Here is a 27871-nt window from a genome sequence, read left to right as displayed (position 1 = left end):
ACTTCGTTTCAATTCCATATTTTACTTCGCGCCAACCAAAATTATATTAAAAGCATCCTCTAATGAGAAATATGTGACATAAGCTCAATCGTAGATGTTAAATTTAATACATATTGTATCACAAATTTTTACCAACCTAAACGGTTTAAGGTCAACTGGAAAGACGGAAATCACTATATAGGGTATGTTATAATCCAGAGAAGCGATATGGTCGCATGGATGCAGTGAAACGCAGACCAAGAAGCTTCAAACGTGTCAGAACACTCTACTCCGAAGTAAAACAGTATGGCTCTTGATGTCTCCTGTCGTCACTTACATAGCGAGGCCCGTATGCGCCCGGTTAAGGAACACATCGAACTTTTCTCCAAGCACTTTATGTTCGGATCCTTTTGCAGAAACCATACAAGATGCAAAAGTATAAAATGTTCGGTTACACCCAAACTTAGCGCTTCCTAACTTGTTTATTATAAAGTTTTTTAACCCTTGTTACCACTTTTTTCATTCTTACGAATTGTGAGCGTATATGTATAACGTTCAGCTGCATCTGATCCGACCCCTTCCTAATTTTTTTGGTTTACATGTCAATAGGTATGTCTGTACAAAATTTACAGAGAATAATATCTTGCTGCATGTAAATAAGGGGAATCCCCCAAACAATTTCACAGGTTGAGCTATAAACGTAAACTTTCAGTTAAAAAGAAATATTTATTGCGAAATGTTACCGTCAATTTTAAAATTGTAATTCATTAACGTGCTACAACAAATCACTTAAATTTTAAAATTGTAATTCATTAAAATTGACAAGATAAACTAATATGGTTATGGATAACAAAGTAAGGAGTTTTGATAAATTTTAAAATAGTGACCAGTACTGTGCCACCAGCGCGGTTGTTATCAGTCGAATTTTATACATTAAAACTTTTAAAATGGATCAACTATTTTGGAATATAAAAAATTTAATCTAATTATTACATATTATATACATATGCATATACATACATATACATATATAATATACTATCCCGCTTATTTACTTAGATGGGGCATGGGAGTTACACGGGAGTAGTTATCCGATCGGATTTCATTGTGTTAGTTTACATTACACGACCATTAACGCTTCACTACGCTCAGACAGCACCGAATATAACATTGTGGTTGGTCGTGGTGCTGGGTCGTTAGGAATTATATTAGGTGTTATACAGTGCATTCTGAGTTAAGTGTTGAACACAATGAGCGCGACAGACTGCAAACGACATCTGTCAAATATTAGAATACTTACGTTCTTAGGGACACAGTTATTGAGGCAGCTGCACACCTACATAACTGTGCCCATAAGAACGTGTGTATTTTAATATTTGACAGATGTCGCTTGCAGTCTGTCGCGCTCTATGTGTTCAGCACTTTGTAGGTAACTTAAAGACAGTAGGAATATTTCTCCTAATAGTATAAAATGAAAATAAATAAAGAACCAAAAAATGCTGACTGAGTTGCAATAAAGAAAACTTGTCTACAATCTTTTCCATATACATACATACATATTTCGAAGCATTGAAGATCGCAAACTTTGTTATTGCATATTTTTTAATAAGAATGCAGCGCACAAACAACATACATAGATATCGTGGATAGAAGTGTCGAGTAGCAGACAATTTATGTTGAATTTCTTTGCAACAACTGAAATTATTTATGACGTCACATATATTTTTTAAAATCAAATTTATATTTTTAATTAAAAAGAAATATTTCATATCTAAGAAACAAAAATAATATAACATAATTAAATTAACTTATTTAAAAGCGAAAAAAGTTATATGGCCCTTTTTCTAAAATTATACGTTAAAGTTACTGTTAATGGTCTTGTGGCCAATTCACATAAAACTTTTGCTTCGCTTTGCGCCAGACAATTGCTTTGAGCTTCTTCCCTTCGTTGTTTCAATATGAACTATCACGCAAAGCAAGGGAGTTGTATGCGCATGGAATTTTATTGATCTTTTACGCCTTTTTAGCGTCTGGGATTATTTTTAAACAAATGTCTTTAACGTATTGAAGTTTCCGGTAGTTGTATATTTGTTAACCGGTTCTTCTGACCATTAATCGACCAGAGTTAAAATATATCGATTAATTTTTCAATGTCTTATCGTGCTACAACAAATCACTTAAAAGAAACGAACATATGTTGATTGCGAACTTTTTTTATTTTGTGTAACAGCATAGAACTGTTTTATATTTCGGGAATTGCGAAAATATTTGTAATATACATATTACGAATTGACAGAACGTTATATCCAGAAATTATAATCACTAAATTATCAGTGTTTATTATCGAGAAATATATAGAGTGTGTGTCAGCCATCTAAAACTGCGATATTATGGAAACATTACTTCGAGCTACTGTAGGGCTTAATGATTTTCTACTTGAAGTTAATACACCACCTTGCTCTAGGGAAACGCGGCTGTCATGGTTTACGGAACGTGAATTGTCACAAAATTTGCAACATCACATTTGGGACCGCGAATCTGGTTTTAACCGATATAACAGACGTGGTTCTATGCCTGTATTAACGCATGAGCAGGAGTTTTACAAAAGCTTTACACCCAATTTAAGTATATTGAATGTTGGATCAACACTAGGTTTTATACGTAAATTCACACCTGATGGCAAGCTGCTACTAAGTTTCTCCGTTGAACACAATTGTTTATGCGTATATAAATATATTGGCGTTGGAAGAGTTCAACATGCTTTATACGGTATAGTGGACGATGTGGTGTCAGCTACGGATCAAACTGGTGTATTACTTGCTAAACAATTGTTTCCACTACTTTGGACAATACCAATATTTCCTGATAATCAAACTGATTGGCAATTACATCGTGAATTTAGCATTTTCATTGATGAGGGACGTTATGTATTGATAGCGACCAAAAATATAGCGGCTCATATTAATATTCCCCGCGAATATTATTTGAATTTTCCCGATGTATTTGATGATTCTGACATCTTTGATTTCGCATTTCATTTGATAGACTTACATAAGGGTGTTATAAGTGATGTATATAGATTACGTGATTATGTGTTTTTATCGCATAATTATGGTGTCTCAATTGCTGGTAACACAATTGCAATATTATCGCGGTGCCGGCAATGTATTGACGTATTGGAAGTACGTGAAGGCAAATTTTATATAAAATATCAAGTTAATAGAGAACAGGAAACAACGAGAAGAGAAGATCTGGAACATGAGTTACAAACAAACGGTGTGCCAGAGCCGTTTATTAAAGGAATATTTTCACCATTAAAGCAACATTGCTTGTCATACTTGTACAAAGAAGCTATAAGCAATGAAATTGAAAGACTTGCAAAATTGCGTATATTTTATAAAAACTTTAAAGTTGTAAGTTTCAAATGAAATAATTTTTGTATTTTATTTACGTTTACTTTGAAATATTCATTATTTTTATAGTATGAAGAAATGTTTATTGCGAAACTGCAACTTGTTGATGAAGACACCCTGCTATTACGATACGAAATCCCAAAAAGATCAACGTCATATGATGCCGCTAATGAAAACTATACTTCACACAAGCCTAATTTCAAATTATTTGTATTTTATTCAATATCAGAAGATTCAGTATTTAAAATCTATCGTGATAACTCAACGGAATTAATCTATTTGCAACGACACTATTACGATTATTTTCGTAATGTACGTTCGGCACAAACTGGGAGACCACCAGCATCATGTGGCAATAACCCGTATTTTCAGAACGCATTTAATTGGTGCGTATTTATTCATGTGAAAAAACAAAAAATTAAAGTATTAAAAATCGCGAATGTAGTTTAGTAATAGGCACTAATATAGCAGTAGCGGTAAATTAAATTAATTGTTTGTACAGTAGCAATTTGATAAGAAACAAAGGTGAACAGAATCTTTACTCAATAATAACAGTAAAATTACGGTTTATATTAGTTTAGCTGAAGTATGAAATTTTAGAACTAAAACAGTATTGCTAATTATATTTGTACATTATTTTATTCCATTAGCGCCTTTCAGTCGAGCGGTGATGTGAAGAAAGCTGCAATGCGGCTCAATAGCAATCTTCCATTTAATGCGCAAGGTGCCTGCTGTTCTCCCTATTTTAACTTCAACATGTTTGACTATGATGATCGGAGTATAACTGCACTGGAGGTTCCAAAGATTTTCAATCCAAATCCAATACTTTTTAGAGATCGGTATACAAACGTTTTGAAATTTCGTTTAATTTTGGAGACATCACATTTAGCTAGAAATAAACAAAAGCTCCTCGCTTCATTTGTTTTTCATCCATACGAACCGTTTGCAATAAGTATCCAACAAGTTGGAGTTAGTTCTTATGTCTTTAATTTTCATATTTTTTCTGAAACAGTTATTGTAAAACCCGGACCAAGAGTACTGAAATATGATATATGGCCAGATTTGTGTCCAATCTTTCATACTTATAATTAAATTTTTGATGTCTTCCACATTATAAATGCAATATGTGATGTAAACAAAAAGTTTGAAAAACTAATATTTAGTTTTTTGCAACTCTTTAAAAGAAAAATAGTACAATTACCTGAAAATTTTAACCAATTGACAATGACTTTAATTAGTTTATAAATAGGTAAAAAAAATGTTTTAAATAATACCTAAAATAATAAATGTAATTGTAATATGTGATGAACAAACTAAATACTTAGTTCTTTCAAAATATTTTTAAAAGAGAACATCATAATTACCTGAAAAGTGTAGCCAATTGACAATGACAATAATTAGTATTAAAATTAGTAATAAAAATAGTTTAAGTGAAACTTACTGTCAATTCATCTAAAACAAATTAAAATAGGGTTTTTAAAGCGATTTGCCTTACATGTCGAAATGGTTCTCTACAAAGATTTTATATAACGTCTAGTAATTTTTATATGTATTTTCAATATATTTTACAGCAAAAATTTATTAATATGTAAATATGTATGTATGTCTTATTTTTGATAATTGTAAAGAAAAGTTGTGGAATATACATACATATGTAAAACTAAAACCTTTATACTGAAATGTTGTAAAATGTCCAAAATCTTATCTTCCAACGATATAAAATACTCTAATTTTATACAAAACTAATTAAAAACACGTATGGAGAATATAAAATATCGCAATTTAACTGTTTAATTGCAAGGAGACGGATTTCTAGAAGTTAAATATGCGCGAAACTTAGTTGGGGTTAGCTGTGAAAATTGTTGTTGCTCATTAATGGTTTTTACTTTGTATGTAGACTTTTAAATATTTGTAAATATACATTTTCTGCACAAAGCGTGTTGTCCTAATATGAACAACCAGATTTCCTTCGTCTTTCCTTTTCGCGCGCTTTACAAAAAACAACAAGTTGCCTTAACAAAAGTGTCCCTGTCTGAAGATGCCCTAAATGTGTTTTTTTGGGTGGCCGCACTGGTAAAACAGCTGTTCTATAATAAACAAATTGTTGATTCCGCGTGAACTTTTTTCTTCTGAATGTTTATATCGACAAATTAGATTTTACGACGCTTTAAACAGAGAAATCATAAATTTAAAAATGGATGTGAATGCGTTTTTGGTTGAAGAGCTTTCTAGCAATGATGTAAGCGAATCGGAATTGTCAGAATTCAAAGAAACGCAACCATTAAAGGTACTGGACATCATAGCACCTGATGATTGTAAACCGACGAGTAGCACTAATATTTGTGGGAGTGATGCGGTTCCTTTAGCAAAACATAGTGAAAGTTCAACTGTAATAGGTGGTGAAGGTGAAGCTGCTCTGATAAAGCGTTTTGTGAGTGGCGAAGTAGAATTTCCCGACTGTTACACGAAACTTGAGCCAGGCGAAGAAGAAGAATATGATGTCGATAAATTCGAACTGGAAGCGCAAGAACAACAGAAGTATATTACTGATGTGGAACAATCTACATCCCAGCAAGCGTCTGCAAAACGTCACAATGATTACGCTTTTATGGAACACAAAACGGTGGATACCGATTTAAGTGAACCAAATTGGCGCAGTAGGACAGAAAGTACCGGTAGCAGTACTGGACCTAGCACACCCAGGCGGCGTACTGTACTTAATGCAGCGCTACAGGGTCTAATGGGTGAGGCGAATTTAAGTTTTGCACGTGGGCAAATTGATATCGCAGAAAAAATATGCTTGGAAATTATACGACAGAATCCACTAGCTCCGGAGCCATTTTTTACGCTGGCGGAAATATATGAAACACGAAATACTGAAAAACATTTGTATTTTTTAACACTGGCGGCACATTTGAATCCACATGATCGTGATCTGTGGATACGTATATCGGAATTCCATATTGCACAGGGAAATTTACAACGTGCGCGTATATTTTATACCAAAGCAATAAAAGTATGTACTTCTTGTTTTTTGTTGAATTTATTTTTATTAGTATAAATTAATTTTAACCCCGTAAGGCAATGCCCAGAGACTACGATTTGCGTTTGCGTAAAGCACGTTTGCTGGAATTGATGAACGAAACACAAAGAGCTATGTTGACATATTTAAAGATGTTACCACACGTACCACGCTCTGAATCGGAGCTTTGTCTGACGACAGCCAAAAATGTTGCACACCATTTTCATGGTATTTCAAAACACGCCATTGCGCTTGAAGCTATGGAAAGCGCTTATCAAATTTGTGGTGATCGTTTTACACTTGAAGATCTCAATCTGTACATGGATCTACTCATTTTCAACAAGGGATATGCAAAAGTTTTACGTTGTTTACGCGCGCGCACCTCACTCGAATTGGAAACAGAGCAAGAAAGAAATTTAGAACTGATTTTCTTTTGTGTCATACCTGATGATTTTGTACCCGATTTTCGTGCAAAACTATGTGTAAGTTTAATACACTTGCATGCACATCATTTGCTAGGTTATCTTATACAAAATGTACACGAGCACATCCCCTTGACAGATGATCGCTTAGATTTGTATATTGACATTGCGGAGGCACTAATGCAAGAGCACAAATATGCAGAAGCTATAGAATTGCTACGCCCAATAACAGATGGCGACACGATCGAGTGTCCGGCTTTTGTTTGGCTACGTCAAGCCGAATGTTTGCGTAATTTGAATCGCACCAATGAGGCAATAGAAAGTTATACGCGTGTTGTTGAGTTGGCACCATTTTGCTATGAGGCTAAGTTCACATTGTCGGCACTACTCAAACAACAGGGACGTCACTTGGAAGCGGTGAAAGCGCTTGAACAATCGGGTGAATGCGATGGACAACCACTAAATGCGCGTTTGCTTTATGAACGTTGTGTAATGTTGCAGCAAATCGGTGAGATTGACGAATTCCTCGAAGTCGGCTATGTGCTCTTGGCGCGACATTCAATAAAATTGCGCAATCGTGATGAAATGCTCGCTGCGGCGAATGGAGGCAGTTTTTACAATGCAGAAGGTCTCAAGGTTATATTGCAAATGCGAAATATCACAGAGGATACGGACAAAGCATTGCAGGTAAGAATAAATTTGTAAGTCTCAGCATCATTCGTTAATGACTGCTATTTTCGATTTGATAGGAATATCTTAAAGTGCCGCAGGAGAATTCCGATCTCACTATACAAGATGAATTTCGACTATTCCTCGAGTTGATACGTGTCGCCTACGAACAACGTAAATTCAGTTGCATTGAACGTATCTGTTTTGGCATGGTGACCACAAAGCGTTTCACGGCCTACCATATCGAATTGGAACGTATCATAATACTCGCCTGTTACTTCAATGACAATTGCGCCATTGCGTTCTCCTATTTGCGTGAGTTGATTTCGAAGAGTCCACATAATATCGCCCTATGGAATTTACTTTCATTGCTGGTGCAAAAGGGTCAAGATTTACGTTATCATCGTTATGTGCGGCGTCTCGTACAGCGTCATCCCACGGAACGTCAATTGCGTATTTTCTTAGCTCACTATCATCTATTTTGTTGTTCGTACAAATATGCATTAAATATCTATGTGCCATTGTTTAAAGAACAACAAACACCGATACATGCGCTCTGCATTGCCGTGATCTTCAATCAATTGTCATTGCAACGTAAAGTATTACGTAAAACTGCTGCCGTTGCGCAGTCCATTGCTTTCGCCCAAAAGTATGCTACACTGCGTGCAGGCGTTGAATGGAAGGTTGGCTCTACAACCACCGGCACTGTAGCTGAAGCATCAACATCGAAAAAAGAAACAAATGCTACATGCAGTGCTGTTGAACAAGAAATTTGTTATAATTTTGGGCGCATTTATCAACAGGCTGGCCTAGTGCACCTAGCCGTGGAGTATTACGAGCGTGGTTTGGCCGCTCAACATCCTTTGATTGATGAGCATGAAGAGTATTTGGGTTTGCGGCAAGAAATTGCTTACAATCTACATCTGATCTATAAGGCTGCGGGGAATTTACACAAAGCGCGACAATATCTCTATGAGTATTGTGTTGTATGAACTATGTAAGAAATAAGCGTTAAATTTGCGGATGTGGATAAGCAAATCAGAGTGTTCCCAAGCTATAATAACTAAATTTGAATTGTTTAAATTCTTAAATGTCATAGCAGAATCTCGATTGAATTTAGCGACGTTGCCTTGTGGGATAATATGTATGTGTAAGTACATATGTTCAAGGCGTTGACCATAAAAAATGTTTTCAACAATTCTGTATTTCAATTCTGTAATTCAGTTTTGAAAATTTGTTTGACATACATATATTAAATATAATTTTTTATGAATACATAAAATTAGCAATTTTAATAAAAAAATTGAATTCAAAAAATTAAAGAAAATAATAAACAAAAAGAATTTCGCATTAAAAAATATTTAATAAAAATAATTAAACAAAAAAAATTTAATAAATTTATTCTAAAAAAAATGTTAATCCAAAAATTGGAATAAATAAAATAAAATAAAAAAATAAAAATTGTAATAAAGAAGAATGGAGTCATGTGTAGAAGTTCACGCAAGTGAAGAAAGTTCTCTGATGGCCAGAAACGATTCTTTTACACATGGCTCAAGCAGCTCACGACTTCCGGTCTTTGACCAAGTATCCTCTGGGTAGCCTAAGAACATCCGTTCGAAGGCGAGCTAAAGTGAGAAGGCGAAATATCTCCTACATAGGGTTGTGCGCTGGGTTTGGGACCCGCCACGTAAAAAGCTCCCCCAATGAACGATTACCAACTGCCTCGGATGAGAGACCCCCCCTTTTGATGACGACCATGGCAAACGAAATAAGGACTACGATATAAGGGCATGCACCTGGAATGTGCGGACCCTTAATTGGGAAGGTGCCGCTGCCCAGCTGGTTGATGTCCTCGCAAAAATAAAAGCTGACATCACCGCCGTCCAAGAAATGCGATGGACGGGACAAGGACAGAGACGAGTAGGTCCTTGTGACATTTACTACAGTTACCATATAAAGGAGCGCAAGTTTGGTGTTGAATTCGTGGTGGGAGAGAGACTCCGTCGCCGAGTACTATCATTCACTCCGGTGAATGGACGTCTAACCACAGTCCGCATCAAAGCGAGGTTCTTCAACATATCCCTGATTTGCGCCCACGCCCCGACGGAAGAGAAGGACGATGTGACCAAAGATGCCTTCTATGAGCGCTTGGAACGCGCTTATGAGAGCTGCCCCCGCCACGATGTCAAAATCGTGCTTGGCGACTTTAACGCCAGGGTGGGCAAAGAAGGTATATTTGGCACTACGGTCGGTAAATTCAGCCTCCACGACGAAACATCCCCAAATGGGTTGAGGCTGATTGACTTCGCCGGGGCCCGAAATATGGTTATCTGTAGTAATAGATTCCAGCACAAGAAGATTCATCAAGCTACCTGGCTGTCTCCGGATCGAAAAGCCACCAACCAGATCGATCATGTTGTGATAGACAGAAGACACGTCTCCAGTGTTCTAGACGTGCGTACGCTCCGAGGTCCTAACATCGACTCGGACCACTATCTTGTTGCAGCCAATATTCGCACCCGCCTCTGTGCAGCCAAAAACGCACGTCAACAAACACAAGGCAGGTTCGACGTCGAGAAGCTGCAATCACAACAGACAGCCGAACGATTTACTACTCGGCTTGCACTCCTGCTCTCTGAGAGCACTCGTCAACAACTCGGTATAAGGGAACTGTGGGACGGTTTCCGGAAAGGAGGAGGAGTGCCGTGTCGCAGCGGAGAGAAAACAGGCTGCCTACCTCGCAACGTTACGATCGGCCACTACACGTGCGGGATGGGATAGATACCGAGAGTTGAAGAGTGAAGCGAGACGCATTTGCAGACAGAAAAAGAAAGAGGCCGAAATGCGTGAGTACGAAGAGCTTCATAAGCTGGCCGACTGGGGTAATGCTCGAAAATTCTACGAAAAAATGCGGCGGCTTGCAGAAGGTTTCAATACCGGAGCATACCCTTGTAGAACACTCAAAGGTGATCTAGTCACTGCCCTGAGCATATTTGAATTATGGAGGGAACACTTCTCCACCATACTGAATGGCAGTGAAAGTAAAACGCCGGGAGAAGGCGAACCCGATTTCCCAATCGATGACGATGGAGCAGACGTTCCATTGCCCGACCATGAAGAAGTTCGAATAGCAATTGCCCGCCTGAAGAACAACAAAGCGGCAGGGGCCGACAGATTGCCGGCCGAGCTATTCAAGCACGGCGGCGAAAAACTGAAAAGGAGCATGCATCAGCTTCTTTGTAAAATATGGTCGGACGAAAGCATGCCCAACTATTGGAATTTAAGTGTGCTATGCCCAATCCATAAAAAAGGAGACCCCACAATCTGCGTCAACTACCGTGGGATTAGCCTCCTCAACATCGCATATAAGGTTCTATCGAGCGTATTGTGTGAAAGATTAAAGCCCACTGTCAACAAACTGATTGGACCTTATCAGTGTGGCTTTAGACCTGGAAAATCAACCACCGACCAAACATTCACAATGCGCCAAATCTTGGAAAAGACCTGTGAAAGGAGAATCGACACACACCATCTCTTTGTCGATTTCAAAGTTGCTTTCGACAGCACGAAAAGGAGCTGCCTTTATGCCGCGATATCTGAATTTGGTATCCCCGCAAAACTAATGCGGCTGCGTAAACTGACGTTGAGCAACACGAAAAGCTCCGTCAGGATCGGGAAGGACCTCTTCGAGTCGTTCGATACCAAACGAGGCGACTCCCTACGTGCGACTTCTTCAAGCTGCTTCTGGAGAAAATAGTTTGAGCTGCAGAAATAAATAGAGAAGGTACCATCTTCTATAAAAGTGTACAGCTGCTGGCGTATGCCGATGATATTGATATCATCGGCCTCAACACCCGCGCCGTTAGTTCTGCTTTCTCCAGGCTGGACTAGGAAACACAGAAAATGGGTCTGACAGTGAACGAGGACAAGACGAAATATCTCCTGTCACCAAACAAACAGTCGTCGCACTCGCGACTTGGCTCTCACGTCACTGTTGACAGAATCCAATGTGTTCACGAGGGGAATCAGCCTTAGGGGGCGCAAATCCACGGTGCTTTCTATTGCTAGAAACACATAGATCAAAACAATGCGTTGATCAGCGCCCCAAAGTGTAAGTGTGTGCACCCACACTACACGCTGGAAGAACCAAGGCATGAGTGACGCCACACACACATACACTTTGGTTCCAATTGGTAGGGTGAAAACCAAAAGAAACACCCTAGCCACCTTGGTCGGGTACGAGGCTCATCTGAAACCTCTGCCGTATCTGGGTCCGGCACCCGGCCGCAGTGCGACTCCACATTGGACTAATGCCTTTCCTACATTTAGGTTTAAACCACAGCCACCACGAATCTCCCCAAAGGGCCAAACCTAATGAGCAGACTGAAGCGAACTCCAGGGGCTATTGCTCCCGTGGTACCATGTTATAGTCTTTGGTGTGACCTGTAGCCCAAGCTTTCGCTTAAGCTACTACCAGTCGAGCCCCTAAAAACTCCTAGGAATTCTTAAGAACCCGGCTGTATGAGTGTTGTTATCGCTTGATAAACTAGTGTTTGTTATATAATTGCAAACCCATTTAACGAATATAATATCATTTCAAGCTAATATTATAGCACTTTTCCGACTTATTAGACCATACTGACATTCTAAACAGACCTGTACTTGTCTGACATAGTGCATTTGGCTTTTAGTCGCCTCTTACGACAGGTATGCCTTGCCGCGGGCATATTCGGTCCCCCCCCCCTAACCCTGAGGGGGTCCCCCCTACCCGCAGGGGGAACGTCACTGTTGACAGTCATAACTTTGAAGTTGTAGATAATTTCGTCTATTTAGGAACCAGTATTAACACCACCGACAATGTCAGCCTGGAAATCCAACGCGGGATAACTCTTGCCAACAGGTGCTACTTCGGACTGAGTAGGCAATTGAAAAGTTAAGTCCTCTCTCGACGAACAAAAGCCAAACTCTATAAGTCGCTCATAATTCTCGTCCTGCTATATGGTGCAGAGGCTTGGACGATGACAGCAACTGATGAGTCGACGTTGCGAGTTTTCGACAGAAAAGTTCTGCGAAAGATTTATGGTCCTTTTCGCATTGGCCATGGCGAATATCGCATTCGATGGAACGATGAGCTGTATGAGATATACGACGACATTGACATAGTTCAGCGAATTAAAAGACAGCGGCTCCGCTGGCTAGGTCATGTTGTCTGAATGGACGATAACACTGCAACTCTGAAAGCATTCGACGCAGTACCCGCCGGGGGAAGCTGAGGAAGAGGAAGACCTCCACTCCGTTGGAAGGACCAGGTGGAAAAGGACCTGGCTTCGCTTGGAATATCCAATTGGCGCCACGTAGCGAAAAAAAGAAACGACTGGCGCGCTGTTGTTAGCTCGGCTATAATCGCGTAAGCGGTGTCTACGCCAATTAAGAAGAAGAATAAATAAAATTGAAAAAAGTAATAATAATAATAAAAAAGAATTTAATAATAAAAATTTTTTAAAAAATTTTAATAAAAATATTGTAAAAAAAAAATTCCGCACTTGATATTTTAAATTAACGCAAATTAAGTCACGTAATTTTATTTAAATACAGTCTCTGTGTACATACGCATTGGTTAAATATGTACATTAAATTTGCAAATTTTCGACGGTATCGAAAAGTGTTAGTAATTCTTGTTCCTTTTTCTTGATACGCCCCTTAATATCTGTAATGGACTCAGTTTTTGGTACGCCTTTGTTTAGTATTTCATCCATAGAGTTTATAAGCCTGTTGAAAGAGTGAAAAGAGAGTTAAAGATATTAAAATTTTTTAGTTAATTATTTAAGGGGGTATTCTAGTCTAGGGTATCGATTTTTTTGGAATTTATAAAGAAAACAATTTTCTTTTTCGTACACTTGTTTTATATTTAAACTATTTCTATTATTTTTTTCATTTTTACTTACTCATTTTTATTTTTTTAATTTATTTTTATTTTTTTAATTTATTTTTATTTTTTTTTTATTTTTTTATTTATTTTTACTTTATTTGTTTTTTTTTTATTTTTTTAGTTATTTTTATTTTTATTTATTTATTTTATATCTTTTTTTTTATATATGTATGTTTCTTATATATTTTTTTATACATACATACATTTTTATACATATGTACATACAGCTGTTGACAGCTAATTAGAAACGCTCTCTTTTTTGTAGGTGGCTGATAAGTATAAGGATAAAAAATTTTGATAAATCGGCATTTATGTTCCTAAAAGTCTTGCATTGTTCGTGTTACTCTATTTACTACTAAATCCACTCTGTTTTGTAGTTGTGAAGTTAAAGTTATTTTAATTTTTACCCAAATAGTAAATGCGTTACGATATAGAAGGTGAATGAAGTGAGACAGCTAATTAGAAACAGTTGTTTAAAGGAATTTTATCCTTCTGGTGCTATTAATTATTAATAATATTACTGATTTCTGGTAAGGATGTGTTTCAAAGTTGTGGCTTAAAATATATTAAAATGTATTATTCAAGTTTTTTAATGAGAAAAGGCTGCAGCTGTACACCTGCCCTACTTGGTTACATTTTTGACCTTCGTCAGTCTGGAAAGACGTCCAAAGAAATTTTGAATTAGGTCAAAAAAATTGTTTTCAATGCCCTTAAGCATATACAGAATTTTAAAACCATTTCCAATGTTACACACAATGAAAAATCCTTAAAAACTTCATCAGAAATAGACAGCTGAATTACTACCATCGCCCGAAGAGACCCAAAAAAGTGCTCCACCGACATTCTACATAAAACTCAAGACGAATATAATGTCCAAATATCCAAGAAAACAATTTCCTGGCATTTGATCGAATTTGGACTCCACGGTAGGGCAGCACGCAGGAAACCATTTCTGACTAAAATTCAAAGTTAACGAGGCGTAGACTTTTCCAACTCTTATTAATCTTGGACAACAAATCAATGGCAGTATGTTGTTTGGAGTGATGTAGCTAAAATTAATCGCATAGATCTTGATGGTCGAAGGTATGCCGACCAATCTATCAAGAATTTGATCCTCCCTATGTTTCACGCGTAGTGAAGCATGTTGCATGATCAATCATGGTATGGGAATGTTTTTCTCGGAGTGGTGTAGGTCCGCTCCATACGATTGATGTAATTTTCAAAAAGGAGAATAACGTCGACATTCTAAAAAATGTCATTCTTCCATGGACTAAGAAGGAATTTGCCTGTTATATGGAAATTCCAACAAAATAACAATCCAAAGCATACGGGAAAGTTGATACAAAAGTTTTTTGTTGAAAATTCCGTGAATGTTTTGGAGTGGTCTGAATAGAACATATTTAGGTTGATGTCAAAAAATCTGTAGGTACATGGCAAGCTACACCATTGGTGCGTTGTCCGAGACTGAAATTCAGAATCGATGTGAAGCAGTATTAAAGTAAAAGGGTTAAGTAACAAAATACGAACTGAAAGTCAGCAAGATTTTCTAATATCATTATTTTCTGTTGATAAAATATTTTCATTTCTAAGTTGTCGCTCTCAAATCGTTGATTGCCCATGTTTTTGTTAAAATCTTCAAAAAAATCTTTAATTAAAATTTGCACTATTAGAGTTTAAGTTAATCGTAAGTTTCTGTAAAATGAGGGAAAAACAGTAAAACTAAGTGATTTATTGGAAAGTAACATCATTTACTTCAAAATATGTAACGTTTCTAATTAGCTGTCAACAGCTGTATGTATATTTTTTATTTCTTAAATAATTTATTTAACATAAATATTGTTTATAATTTTGTACTTAATATTATTTTTAATAAAATTTGTAGGGTAGACAAAATAAAAAAAAAAAAACAAAACGTAAAAAAAGGCATCTTTGGATCGACGGTTGCAAAAGTTAGCCTTCACGAAAACACTTTCGAAAATGGAGAGAAGCAAGTTGACTTCGTCGCAGCGGGTTACATGGTAGTTTGTAGTACCCAAAGGAATTCCCACCGCGACAACGTATAATGGATGTAATATAATGATAAACTACATGACTACATTTCCTGTTATATGTCTATGTACCGCCGCGGAGATAGCGGTTGTTTACTACCGGCGGCAACGCAGAAATACTTGGTATGATGATGAATGTCGCGTCATCACTGTATCGAAAAACGTTGCGTACAAAGGCATCTTGCAGCCGGTTGTGACGGGAGCTAAGAAAAAAATGATACCGGAAGAGCTTAAGATGTTTGCTAACCCACACCAACAATCGACCACGATAACATTGTTCGATCACGACTAGGTGAAAACATCTCTAAGGTGCATATTCCATCTTTTTCCATATTTGTTTGAATGAATAAATGTCCAATGATTGAAATATGAGTATACTTTGGCCTATCCTCAAGAAGGAGGTCCTGCAGTCTGCGCTAATTATCGCGGAATCAGTTCTATTAATATTGTTCCTTCTACAATATTGTATCCCATTGTTAATAATCTTATTGGACCTTATCAGTGTGGCTTTAGATCTGGCAAGTCCACCATAGACCAACATTTTTACAATACGTCAAATATTCAAAGCTCCTTTCGACAGCACTGATAGGAGCTGCCTAAGGGTCTAAATACCCTGCGAATCTCATACGGATATACAAAATGACGTTTGAAATTTTAAAAGTTAGGAACTCTGCAAGCCTGGAGATCAACGGCAGAATAACTCTTGCCAACAGGTAGTATTTTGGGTTCGATAGGCAATTGAGAAGCAGGTTTCTTTCTCCGCGAACAAAAGTTACACTCTATAAGTATCTTACTAGTGCCGTCCTATTATACGGCGCAAAACATGGATGATGATCCAGATGAGGAAGCACTAAAGAGAACTGTCCTTCGCAAGATCTTTGTAGCCGTCCGCGTGAGTGGTGAGTATCGAAGAAGATGAAACCACGAACTGTATGAGCTACACGCCGACAAGAATATGTGCTGGTTATGCCATGTCGTTTGCATGAAAGATGAGGCTTCAGTGAAAAGATCCTTCGTCTCGAAACTCATGAATGGACAACGGAAGCAAGGGCACCCACGCATCCAATGGAAGGACCAAGAGCATAGTGCACTGTCTGCACCTGGTTATGTATAGCTGACGTGACCTCGCAGAGGATGAGGACAATTAGCGAAGTTTCGTGTTCTTGGCCCAGAACGACGCACGGTTGTAGTATAAAAGAAGAAGAAGACAAGTTAAGACCGAAATGTGACCCATCATGAAACGTGATTTGACGTTAAAAAAGCAATAATTAATTATTAATAATAATAATGAGAATACATTTTCTATTTTTTCCCTGTATGTTAAGCTTTTGCATGACATTTTTCAAAAGTAAACTGTTTTAGATATCAAACACATATGTACATAAGTATGTTTATTTTGACTGCTGGTTCGATAGTATCCCTTTAGAAATGTTTTCGCTTCTAAAAAACCCTTATATAACTTAAGAAAGTAAGTGGGCTCTATCTCCAGCGTACCGCCAAGTAGCTGCTATCAGTTCTTATATCTAGATAAGAGACTGCATTTCGAAGCGGTACTTTCTTATGGGTTCTATATAACATACTTAGAAGTTAAAAATTGTAAAAACCTCACTTACTTCTTATCCACTTCGATGGAGAGTTTAGACTTGCGTAAACGTCTGGTGACTACCGATTTCTCAAGGAACTCCTTCAAATCGGTCAAATGTTCCTCCTGCTTCTCCGAATGCCCTTCAAATTTGCGTTGTGCTTTCAACATAAGCTTCTTATTCATCTCACTACGTTGACGTTCGATCTCTGCTACCAAACCAGCCGTTGGCGGCAACAACTTTATATCGCCAATAATCAGATCATGATTAAGTATTTCCGGTTCATTGGTTTGTATACCGATCTCCGTTTTAATAATCTGTTCCATAAGATCGATTTTCTTTACGGTGTTATCGATACCTTTAGCTGCAGCCTCTCTGCGTTGGCGTGCGGTCGCGCGCGCTGCTGTATTGCTCGGTATACCGCGCATTACCTTTTGGCCATCGCCTTGTGCATTGCCAGCAGCCGCTGCTGCGCTTGTTTTGTATAGATTCAGGTGATTGCTGTTGCTCGCGTTGCTTGTCTGCAATTGATTGCGCGCCTGTGCTGTTGCGGCTGTTGTCGTGGCCGATAGAGAGGTCGGCTTGCGTTCTGTGAATTTTGAACGTAACTGGCGTCCGCTAAGTGTAGCGCCAATGCGCGCTTCCTCACCGGTAGAGCTGACGCGACGCGCCGATCGTTGTGTCATTGTTGCTGTTGGTGCGGCTGTGGCTAAAAGGGGTAGTTGTCGATGCGTCATGGACTGGCGCACAATAATATTCTTCGTTCTGCTGCCGGACGCAAACATTTCGTACTTTTTTTCGAATTTGGAATTTTTTTTAATTACAATACACACGATAGTTAAATAATTTTCAAAAACTGAAAAACAAACATTTGCTTTCGAGATCTAAATAAAAATTTGAATGACTGCTTTTCAACTGAAGTACTGATAATTTGAAATGGAATGATTGTTTGGAATGACAGCGGTGCGAGAGTGTGGCAGAAATGAAGAAAATGTATATTTAGACAAGGGTTTCCAAATTTTTTATAGCACATGATATTTCCCGAACTTTTATTAGTGCTTCCTGTGTGTAATACTTATACTCATATAAAATATTGACACTTTTTTTGCTCTCAATTATTTGTCCTTCAATATTTGCTGTTTAGAAGACATATGTACATACTATTTCTCAATTGTTGGATTTTATTCTGTGTCCTTATCTCGTTGTGTGTTAAATTAAAATTATTATTAGTTTTTCTTTTACAAAATATATTAAAACAACAACATATTTGTAGCATTAATTTTATTCATTTCATATTCTCAATAAACACTAACTGCTCTTTGCACATGCACGAACATGAATTTTGACATAACGTTGCCGTTGCGTAAACGTTGTTTACGTTGCCTTTTTAGTGTTGTAATATGTATTAGTATGCTCTAAAAGATTAAAAATATGTTAATATATGTATATATGTATATGCATGTATATAGTAATTATTGTGACATTTTGGATATGTTACGTATAAAGTTTAAGTGTATGTAAATTGTGTATTAAAGCACATTAAATTGCGTTTTGTTGACATGAAGGCGAGTGAGTAGCAATTTATTGAATATTTTAGACATGATACATATATGTATAAATATGTATACTTATTATAAATATTTTTTTAATATATGTTTAACAACTATTATTATATATTAGTACAAATATAGGTTCTCATAAGTGTACAATATTTTTGAAGTTCACTTTAGTGACATTTCTATTTATTATTTTATTGTAATTATAAGCACTTAACTATTTTTTCCTTATATAAAAAAATGTATGCATATGTATGAGTATATTATTAATATACCATATATTTTAATTTATTATAAGCATACGCTGTTGTTGTTCTTTCGAGTTGCTTAAAACTTGAAAAGTTTCAAGGGATTTCGTTTAAATTTATTTGCAGCAGTTTTGGCTGTAAAGAATAGAAAAAAATGTTGAAAAGTAAAGTTGTTTTTATTTCAAATTATAACGACATTTTTATTAATCTCTGCTATGCTTTTTATTTTTTGTAATTTTATTCAAATCGTTGGTTAAAGTTTTGATCGATAACTATTTCGATAATTAGTCGCTGTTGTTTGGCATTATTTCAAGCTTATATTTGTTGCGTATACGCCACGTTTACCGCTCAGTCTTGTTACTGAAAAGCAATTTTAAGAATTGCAGCTTTTGTTAGAACATAAAAATGACTTGAAGCAATTATTTGTTATTTATGAAATTTAAATTATCTTTTTTTATGAAAATACAAACTTTTTATATTGTTTCACATTACATTGTATTTTGATTTAATATTTAAATTTCTTCATAATTCAAACGTACCGTAATGATGCGATTTTTTAATTAAGGAAACGTTGAAATGATAAAATTTAATAAAAATAATTAAATTTGTGACTAAAAAATTTATGTTTATTGCAAACGATTTATTTTAAAAATTTATTATTAAAAAAGTTATCGATATAGAGAAAGGCTCATTTTACAAATTTCGCACTGAACGTTGGTGCTAAAAATTGCCATTATGACTATGCTGGTCCTGTATTTTGTGCACTAATTTCTGTAATGCGATTGCTGCCACCTTTTGTAATACTAAAATGATTCCCAATGATGCTCTTTTTCCTAGCCGAAAAACGTATACACAATGGCATGACAGTACGGCTATGGAGAATAAGAATAAAAGCGATAGCTTCCTTGCTCGTGTGTGTGTGTTAGAATTTCTTCCGAAAATTTTCGAAAAATTTCTTCAATGATCATATATATATATATATATATATATGTATATATATGTATTCAATAAATGTTATCATTACTACTTACTTAATTTTTAGTACTTTTTAGCAATTATTATTGTTAGATATATGTTTGTAGATTTTTAGTACTTCCTGCATTTTTTACAAGCTTTGCGTTAAACTTTAGTACTTATTTCGTTTAATAATTTATCTTGGCGTGTGTTCGTACTTAATTTTAGTACTCATTTCGAATTAATTTTCATTCCGCATAAATTACTTTGATGTGCTTGTGATATAGTATTTTAATTATTCTTGTAGAAATGAGAAAATTGTGGAAAAAATTTTGTGTTATATTAAATAATTCTAATTTTTATTCCTATTTAAAAGAAAATATGTGCTAATTATTATTATTTTCTTCATTTTAAATAAAATTAATTGTGTTAAAAATTTGCTTTAAGCTGTTTTTTATGTTGAATGCAAGTAAATTTTTTACCGAAAAATATTTGTATTTTGCCTTTGAAGTCAAAAAATTAAATGTTGTTTGAAATTGTAAAAATTTTGCACACTGCTTTTTTAATTAAAATTTTAAAGCTGTATTTTTTATAATTTATTTTAGTTTATTAACATATTTTTAAAATAAAAAAATAATTTTTTATTTCCATTTAGCTTTGAGCTTAATTGTGTACTAAATGTTTTTAAATATTTATTTTATATAATTAAAATTATTATTTTATTTACTTTTATAAATTTTTATGATTTTTATTGTTTTATTTATGTTTTACTATTTTTCTTTTTTAAGTTTGTTGCTTTTTAATTTAATTTAAAATTTATTAATTTTAAATAATATTTTTTTTTAAATAAGTTTTTAATTATTAGATTTATTTTGGACAAAAATTGTTTATTTATATTATTTTTTATTCTTTTATTAATTTTTTATTTACTTTTTATTGTTTTTTTCGTAAATTTTTAATATAATTAATAATTTATTGATTTGAATTAATAAATAAATTATAAATACTCTTTTAATTGCTAAATTTTTTTTGTACAACTGTTGTTTATAGATCGGAAGAGCACATTTTGTTATTATTGTTTTTATTTTTACTATTTTCTTTTTTAAAGTTTTTTTAAATTAATTTTTATTATAATTAATATCTTATTAATTTAAATTATTGTTTTTTCACAAATATATTTTGTGATCCTTTACTGTTTTTTAATTTTTAAATATGTTTTTAATTTAATATTTTTTATATAGACATATAAATATATTTTTTGTTCGTTATACTTATTTTACGCAATAACTGTTTATTTTTTATTTAAGGTAAACAATTTATAAGTTGATAATTATGAAACAAATATTTTTTTAGTATGACATATTCTTTAACTGTAAGCCTTAAAACGCGTGAATGCTTTTTTAAATATTTAATGTAATATTTATTAGTATTAAAATTAGAACTAAACAAACTCCTCCACTCTGTTGCAAATAAAATTAGAATGTCGTTAATTTTTTGTTATAAAAGTTTTATTATCATTATTATTATTTTTTGTTCCATAAAGTAAAATTATATGAGTTAAAGCGCAAGTTAAATAAAATTTGGTATACGCACACAATAAAGTTGCTAAGTATGCCAAGCATACTTTCAGGCGTTCTAACGCATCATTTGCCGCCTGCGTACATTGACTGTGTCAACACTTGTTGCAGCGCTCCACTTTGGCGTTGTTCGTGCAACATACATAAGTTGCTTTCATAAAAATTCATATTTAATATATTTATTCTACATTTACAGTTATTCATTGCCACATTTGCATGCCAGAGAAAAGCACAAAGCACGTTTGTGTTGTATGCATGTATGTATGTATATGTATGTATGTGTGTTTACCTTCACTGATGGAATGAATGATGGCGTCGCAATTATTACATTAATTTCCTCGAAATCTATTTTTATTATTTTTTTTTAGTATTTAAATTGTTGTTGTGACGTAGGCACATTTTTCTGGCTTTGTTGTTGTTGTTGTCGACTATGGGTGCTACCATTTTTCACTGTTATGCAATTTATTATAATTTACAATTTTTTTATTTTTGCTCTTGTTATTGTTACAATACTCGTCAGTGTATATAAATACGATTACCGCTGTGAGTGTATGTGTGTGTGAATTAATTAATGTGTGAGTGTGATTTCATGTTGCATGACTAAGCGAAATAGCTATGTATATAATGTATACTCATTGGCAACAACTACAACTACATTTTACATATGTATGCATGTTTATGTGTATGCGACTATAGTACGATCCGTTTAATCCCACAATCCATACAAAACTTAGCCTGTTCGACTAGAAATTTGGCGCCACATTCGTGACAGAATTTCGACATTTTCATACTCGCGCTCATAGCCGCATTTGTGCTGGACAGCGAACTGCTCGAACTGTAGTGACCCTTGTTGGCGGCTGCCGGCGCCGTTTGCGCCTCGTCCTGGGGTAGGCCGGTGTTGGTTGCATTGCTTGTGGCTAGGCGTGCACGTTCCATTGTTGTTGGCGAACTTAGTGGACTCTCATAATTGTTGTTGTTGTTGTTGCCGTTGTTAGTTGTACTATTGTTGTTGATATTGCCGCCAGCGCCGATGCTGCTGTGCTGTGGCGTATAGTGAGCGCTGATATAGTTGTTGTTGTTGTTGCTGTGATTCTTACTGCCAACGCCGCTGTACAATTGTTGTTGCTGCTGTTGCTGTTGTTGCTGTTGTTTCTGTTGTTGTTGCTTGTATTTGACATTGCAATCACTGGCATCTGAATTGTCGCTGCTGGATGAGGCGCTTATGCGTCGCGGTCGCGCAGCCACAGGCGCATACTTGTACAATTGCGCAGCTTGTTGTGGCAGCTGTTGCTGTTGTTGCAATTGCAGTTGTTGCTGCTGCTGTTGGTAGAGATATTGCTGCTGCTGTTGTAGTTGTTTTTGCGTTTGCACGTCTGCGGGCAGCATCGTGGGCAATGTCGCTGTGGTCATGCCGGTCGAGTTGCTGGTGGTGGGGCGAGTGCGCGTGGCGCTGCGTTGCGGTGTGGTCGACAGCTCTGAGGATCTCTGACGTGAGAGGCTGGGGGAAAAAAAAGAGTTTGTACACAAATTTGTATTAGTTGTACTTCAGCTAGATGTGAAGAAATGTTAAATATTTAATTTCCTTAGCACAGCTTAGAACTGCTTCGAGTGCAGTTAAGTTGCCGGAAACCGATATTTAGACGTCATGACGCCTATTTTAATAAGAGAAAGCTGTTTACTACATGAGATCAAGACCAATTAATTCTTGAACTAAAAGTTTTCTATGAAAAAAAAAGAAAAATACAAGTCTTTATAGGAATAGTTATTCGCTATACTACGATCTCTAATTCATAATCTTCGGATTACCGTTAGTTGAATCCGTAGATTATGAGTAAGAAAGCGATTCAAAAATACCAAATCTCAGTGAGGTACATATGAGTTACATAAAGAAAAGTAAACACAACTATATTTTAGTAGTCTTACAATACTTACCTCCCGTACGCAGAGTCAGCGCTTAGTTTAGAGCCGACACCACGTCGTGACGACTTCGAGGATATTGGATAACCATCCAAACTGCTCATGTCGTCCGAATCGCCGCACGCATCACCGCTGACATCGCCCGACGCTGCATACATGGGTGCCACTGCGCCCGCACTTGTCGCCGACGGCGGTGGTGTTGTATTTGTATTGCGCGGCACATATGTGCCACCCGCCACACCACCGCGTCCACCGACGCCAGCTGTCATACCGACCTGCTCGTTGCCATACAACATTGCTGTATTACTACCGACCGCATTGAGACCGGTCATGGCTTGGCGTATATTGGCGCCCACTTCTTCGCTCATTTGTCGAAAGTCATCTTGCATTCGTTGTATCAGATTTTTGGCATTATTCAGTTGTACATTTGGCAAGTGATTGCCTGTGTTAAAGGGTGTGCAACGCATCAGCATATCGCCAGCATGACTCTGGCCGGCAGCATGCCTAGGTGGCAACTGCTCATCGTCATCACTAATCTTGCTGAATTTATTGTCACAGCCGTCGACCTCAACTTCGACCATTGTTTGGGGATTGCCAACCATGCTGCGTAGCGAGTCGGGTGAAATAGGGGATCGACCATGTTCATTCGGCTCCGTCTCGATGCTGATGAAGATCTCACGCTTTTTATGGTCGGCGTCAGCATGTCGCTTCGTGGTCATGCCGTCATTGGCGTAATTGTGGCTTTGTGAATTGACGCGTTTCAGGTCCTCGTAGCGATCGGATAGCGGTGAAGATTCTTTACTTTTTGGGCGCGATTCATCACGGGATCTGCGGGAGGAAGGTGTTAATAGGTGGGTGGGATGGGAATATTTATTAGAGGCGAGACTTGGGAATTGAAAATGATTCGTCGTGTTGTTGTAGTCTTTAGTTGGTGTTGTATATTGATTTGTTTTGCTATTGTTATTGTTGTGGTTGCTGTTATTATTTGTATTTATTGAACTCGGCGTCTGCGTCGAACGTTGCTTATTCGACGAGCGATTCAACAGAAATTCCCTACAGTCCTTGAAAAGAGGAAATTGCTCATCGTCATTCTCGAATGACGAGAGAAATTCCTCAAAGTCAAAATCGTCAAAAATCGGTAATGGCGGCACTATAGGTGGCGTCTTCAGTTGTGTGGTTTGTCCACGTGTATTAACGAAGCATGTCTGTGGTTGCTGCTCTTGCTGTTCCTGTTGTTGCTGTTGTTGCTGTTGATATGATGATTTATATTTGGATTCATAATACTCGACCGAAGAACGATTTGCTTCGTCGTCAGCCGAGCAAGAGTCATCTGCCTCGGGTGAGACATCGTAAAGGAAATGATTACGTCCCAGTCGTTTCTTACGATTTAACAAGTTTCTACCCTCAGTTGAGCTGCGTTCACTGAGCGTCGGATGCGCGTTTGGCTGTGTGTCGTCCGTGGTGGAAGGCCTACTTGGTATATCTACCGCCGGACTGGTTGTTGCAAGCGCCGGTGCTGTTGTATGTAATACCTCGGTGGGTTTGGTAAGCGGTAATAACTTTGTAAGCTGCGAAATCGGACCAGTTTGTGTTGCTGAACACTCTGAGGAGGATGAAGAAAAGTCCAACCGACGTTCCACATTGTTACCGCCAACGGATTTCAATGTGCGCACCGTGCTCAGATTTACGGGCAGATTATCGCATTTATTAATGAGTTTGGGATCGATGTAATCACTGCTGGAAGAGCTCTTGCCCTCCTTGCTGTAGGCGGAGAGTAAAGAAGTTGTTGTTGGTCTCGGCTCGACAAGTAGCGCGTTTAAGTTGACTGGTCGATTAACAATAGGCAATTGTGTGGGCGTGGTGGGTGCCCGTGTTGAGCTTGGCTTCGTTATTGGCGTCGAAGTTGCCTGTGGCAAGGCTATAGACTCCAAACGTATGGGTTGCGTCTTTTGTATATTGGCATTTGCTCTCTCGTACGGTGATGTGTTAGCTGCATTTGATGTCTTTGGGACCGGTGTCGGTAGGTGCTGGAGCAAATGTGCTTCTACCACTGGGTCTGTGTTTGATATTGGAGATTCAATTAGTTCTGCCTTGATACTTTTGGCTGAATTTTGCTTGCTCAAAGTGTTACTTTTTTCTTTGAACTCCTTGGAAATGATAGGATTGTGTAGATTCGTCGCAGATGACTCAGTTGTATTTTGTTCGGTTGGCTTATCCACTGTGACCTGCGGGTTGAGTTTATCCAATTCTTTCTCGTATTTCAGGAATGCCGCTAAAGAGTCGGTTTTCGATAAATATTTGGCGGCAGAGTTCATCAGTTCATCGCTGCTGTTAACACCCAGCATTGTCGCACAATTCGGTGTGTTCGTTGCAGACGTCATTGTAGCGGCAGCACCCTGTACATTGAGTTTAAGACCTTGTTTACGATTAGAAAGACTGTTATCACGACGTGCGACACGTGGGCTCTTCGTTACCGCATAATCGTTGACACAAACCGAACGTACAGGCATCTCATCATATTCTTCGGGTTTCAGAAAGTTTGTTGAGATGGGACCTTCGTCGGAGAGGCCACGTTGTATGGTGGGGCGATGGTTTTGCGCGAACAAGGGACGTGACGAAAGCATCGGAGAACGACGTGGACCGCGCAAGGAAGATGTGCGTCGAAAATTCGTAGTTGTCTTAGTGGCGTTTAACGAAGGCGTTGCTGTCTGGCGTTGGTTTTGTAAGTTGTTCGTCAAGGGACTAGAGTTAGGTGTGGAAGTGCTTAGTGTGAGTGAAGTGGACATTTTTGCTGGTAAACCGGCTGGTGATACAGGAGTTTGTGGCGTAGTTTTTGGAAGGTTAGAGGAAAAGGAGGGATTATTTGGAGGTGAGGATGAGCAAAGCTCTTCTAATTGACGCTTGGCCGAGAGAAATGGGTCATATCTATCGCTTGGCAAACCGCTAAAAATAGATCAAACGTATTAATTCCAACGGAATAATAAAGAGCTTATATGTAAGATATGCTGCGATACTGTCACTGATTTCATATTATGAGTATGCTTGCCGTGAAAGGCTTATGATCTAACATAGTTTTTCAAAGGCTACGATTTTCTACACTTGTATACAAACCTGAGTACAAAAGACTTGTCGCGCGCCAGTTTCGGTGGTGCCTTGATTACTTTTATCTCGTCATCCGTTTCATCATCGGCTAGCGTACGACTGTCGCTATCTTTAAGCTCCTCGCCGCCATTGTTTAGCATTTTTGTAGGCGCACCGAACATTTCTATGCTCTCCTTGAGTAACGGTATCGCTTTCATTGGTGCAGCGTGGGTCGAAATCGACTGACGCACTAGCTTCTTACGTTTGGGCCGACATATTGTCAAGGACCTTATAGCGTTCACTTCCAATTTCGTATGTGAGGCAGCCGCGGTTGATGTGGTCGCCGTTTCGACGGTGGTAACAGCAATTGTCGTATTTGGCAACTTGTCAAAAGTAGTCTGACGTGTTTGCAACATTTGCATGGGTGCCGTTAGTGGCGGCGAGTAGCGCTGCAGTTTCAAATGTTGTTGCTCCTCTTTTTGTGCTTGCTTTTGTACCAATCCGTAGGACTGACTATTACGGACTTTACTTTCTTGTAACGGTTCATCATCATGGTCGGTCATTACAGTGCCTGCATCAACGCGTATGCTAGGCTCGGACGGTACTTTGGGCTTCAATTTAGTTTTACGCTTGCAAACTGCTGCAACAATTGCTGTGGGCTGAGTTTGAACTCGTGTTGATGTTGTTGACTTATTGACACCATTCAACGGGCAGGCAGTGTAGGTTAGAGTTGCGGACAAGGCATTTGCGTCTCCGAGACAGTGGTCTCTGCCTTGCTCTACGCGCGTCGAGAAAGTAGTGATGCATGAAAAAGTATTAGTATGAATAGTGGTGAGATATGATAAAGAAGTGCTTTACTCGAACAAGGATTGGACGATTTCCTCAAGCCTTAGACCCTGAATTGGAACTTTCGGAATTTGTTTGAAATGCACTTAAGAATTTTAAGTTAGTTAATTGTTACTAGATATATATTTAGGAAAATCAGTACAGTTTCAAACCCCCCCGTTTCAAACCCCCCCACGTAAGTCTAAAAAAATTTCCCAAATTATGTATCCACCCCTGAGCTTTGACTTTGCTAGGGAATTGGTGACCGTCGATGTGTTATCGTTTCTTATAGCTGAAACAGTGAATAACGCAAATTATTAGCCAACACCGTTTCTACCGCCTGCTTTACGTACGATACCGTAGAATTTCCCACGATTTTGATTTTTTCCGTAGAAACGAGTCAGCTGATTGCTCTCTCGCAACGCAGGTTTGCCAGTCTCGATATACTGTAGTAATTATAAGAATTGTCTTCACTATGTTTGAAATTTTCTTAAACTAACTCAAAATCAGGGTCGAATGCTATTTTTTATAATTATGTAAACTATTTTTAATAGTTTGATTTCAGTTTTGATATATAATATTATGAAAAATTATAATTGAAAAGTAAGATGTGTACAAAGCTATATATGCGTATTGAGTAATAGCAAC

The 27871-nt window shown here is 37.2% G+C and overlaps 4 protein-coding genes across 7 annotated transcripts in view; 2 read left to right on the top strand and 2 right to left on the bottom strand.

The window, feature by feature from the left end:
• Window positions 1-2203: 2203 nt before the first annotated feature.
• On the top strand, window positions 2204-4944 carry LOC120772160 (DET1 homolog). Its single transcript, XM_040100597.1, has 3 exons — window positions 2204-3392; window positions 3462-3778; window positions 4043-4944. The coding sequence occupies exons 1-3, from the start codon at window positions 2370-2372 to the stop codon at window positions 4482-4484; spliced, it is 1782 nt and encodes a 593-aa protein (XP_039956531.1). The 5' UTR covers window positions 2204-2369; the 3' UTR covers window positions 4485-4944.
• A 568-nt stretch (window positions 4945-5512) lies between these two features.
• Window positions 5513-8767, top strand: LOC120772043 (general transcription factor 3C polypeptide 3). Its single transcript, XM_040100415.1, has 3 exons — window positions 5513-6408; window positions 6474-7523; window positions 7586-8767. Exons 1-3 carry the CDS (start codon window positions 5587-5589, stop codon window positions 8495-8497), a joined length of 2784 nt encoding a protein of 927 aa, XP_039956349.1. The 5' UTR covers window positions 5513-5586; the 3' UTR covers window positions 8498-8767.
• Window positions 8768-13089: 4322 nt separating this feature from the next.
• Window positions 13090-17987, bottom strand: LOC120772125. Its single transcript, XM_040100539.1, has 2 exons — window positions 17096-17987; window positions 13090-13274 (listed from the first exon to the last, which is right to left on the bottom strand). Exons 1-2 carry the CDS (start codon window positions 17848-17850, stop codon window positions 13136-13138), a joined length of 894 nt encoding a protein of 297 aa, XP_039956473.1. The 5' UTR covers window positions 17851-17987; the 3' UTR covers window positions 13090-13135.
• A 3336-nt stretch (window positions 17988-21323) lies between these two features.
• Window positions 21324-27871, bottom strand: part of LOC120770016 (homeobox protein 5) — a 95616-nt gene continuing 89068 nt past the window's right edge. For 2 of the 4 annotated variants that reach the window (XM_040097111.1, XM_040097110.1), the window contains 2 exons: window positions 23333-26260; window positions 21327-22898 (listed from right to left, as the gene is read on the bottom strand). In XM_040097111.1, coding sequence (XP_039953045.1) covers window positions 22091-22898; window positions 23333-26260 — 3736 coding nt within the window. In that variant the 3' untranslated portion in view covers window positions 21327-22090. Of the gene's footprint in view, window positions 22899-23332; window positions 26261-26428; window positions 27177-27871 lie in introns of all 4 variants that reach the window. The other 2 variants (XM_040097112.1, XM_040097109.1) reach the window with 2 other exon arrangements.

This window comes from Bactrocera tryoni, chromosome 3 (assembly GCF_016617805.1).
Source record: "Bactrocera tryoni isolate S06 chromosome 3, CSIRO_BtryS06_freeze2, whole genome shotgun sequence".
Classification (NCBI taxonomy): Eukaryota; Metazoa; Arthropoda; class Insecta; order Diptera; family Tephritidae; genus Bactrocera; species Bactrocera tryoni.
The sequence above is the reverse complement of the archived record's forward strand: the minus strand, read 5'-3'. Positions and strand labels throughout refer to the sequence as shown.

Bases quoted from the DNA above. Each gene is read 5' to 3' on its own strand.
- LOC120772160 (XM_040100597.1), top strand. From the start codon at position 2,370: ATGGAAACATTACTTCGAGCTACTGTAGGGCTTAATGATTTTCTACTT. The intron at 3,393-3,461 runs GTAAGTTTCAAA...TTATTTTTATAG, and splicing joins TTTATAAAAACTTTAAAGTT to TATGAAGAAATGTTTATTGC. The intron at 3,779-4,042 runs GTGCGTATTTAT...TTATTCCATTAG, and splicing joins TTTCAGAACGCATTTAATTG to CGCCTTTCAGTCGAGCGGTG.
- LOC120772043 (XM_040100415.1), top strand. From the start codon at position 5,587: ATGGATGTGAATGCGTTTTTGGTTGAAGAGCTTTCTAGCAATGATGTA. The intron at 6,409-6,473 runs GTATGTACTTCT...TAACCCCGTAAG, and splicing joins TTTATACCAAAGCAATAAAA to GCAATGCCCAGAGACTACGA. The intron at 7,524-7,585 runs GTAAGAATAAAT...TCGATTTGATAG, and splicing joins ATACGGACAAAGCATTGCAG to GAATATCTTAAAGTGCCGCA.
- LOC120772125 (XM_040100539.1), bottom strand. From the start codon at position 17,850: ATGTTTGCGTCCGGCAGCAGAACGAAGAATATTATTGTGCGCCAGTCC. The intron at 13,275-17,095 runs GTAAGTGAGGTT...CTCTTTCAACAG, and splicing joins TCCATCGAAGTGGATAAGAA to GCTTATAAACTCTATGGATG.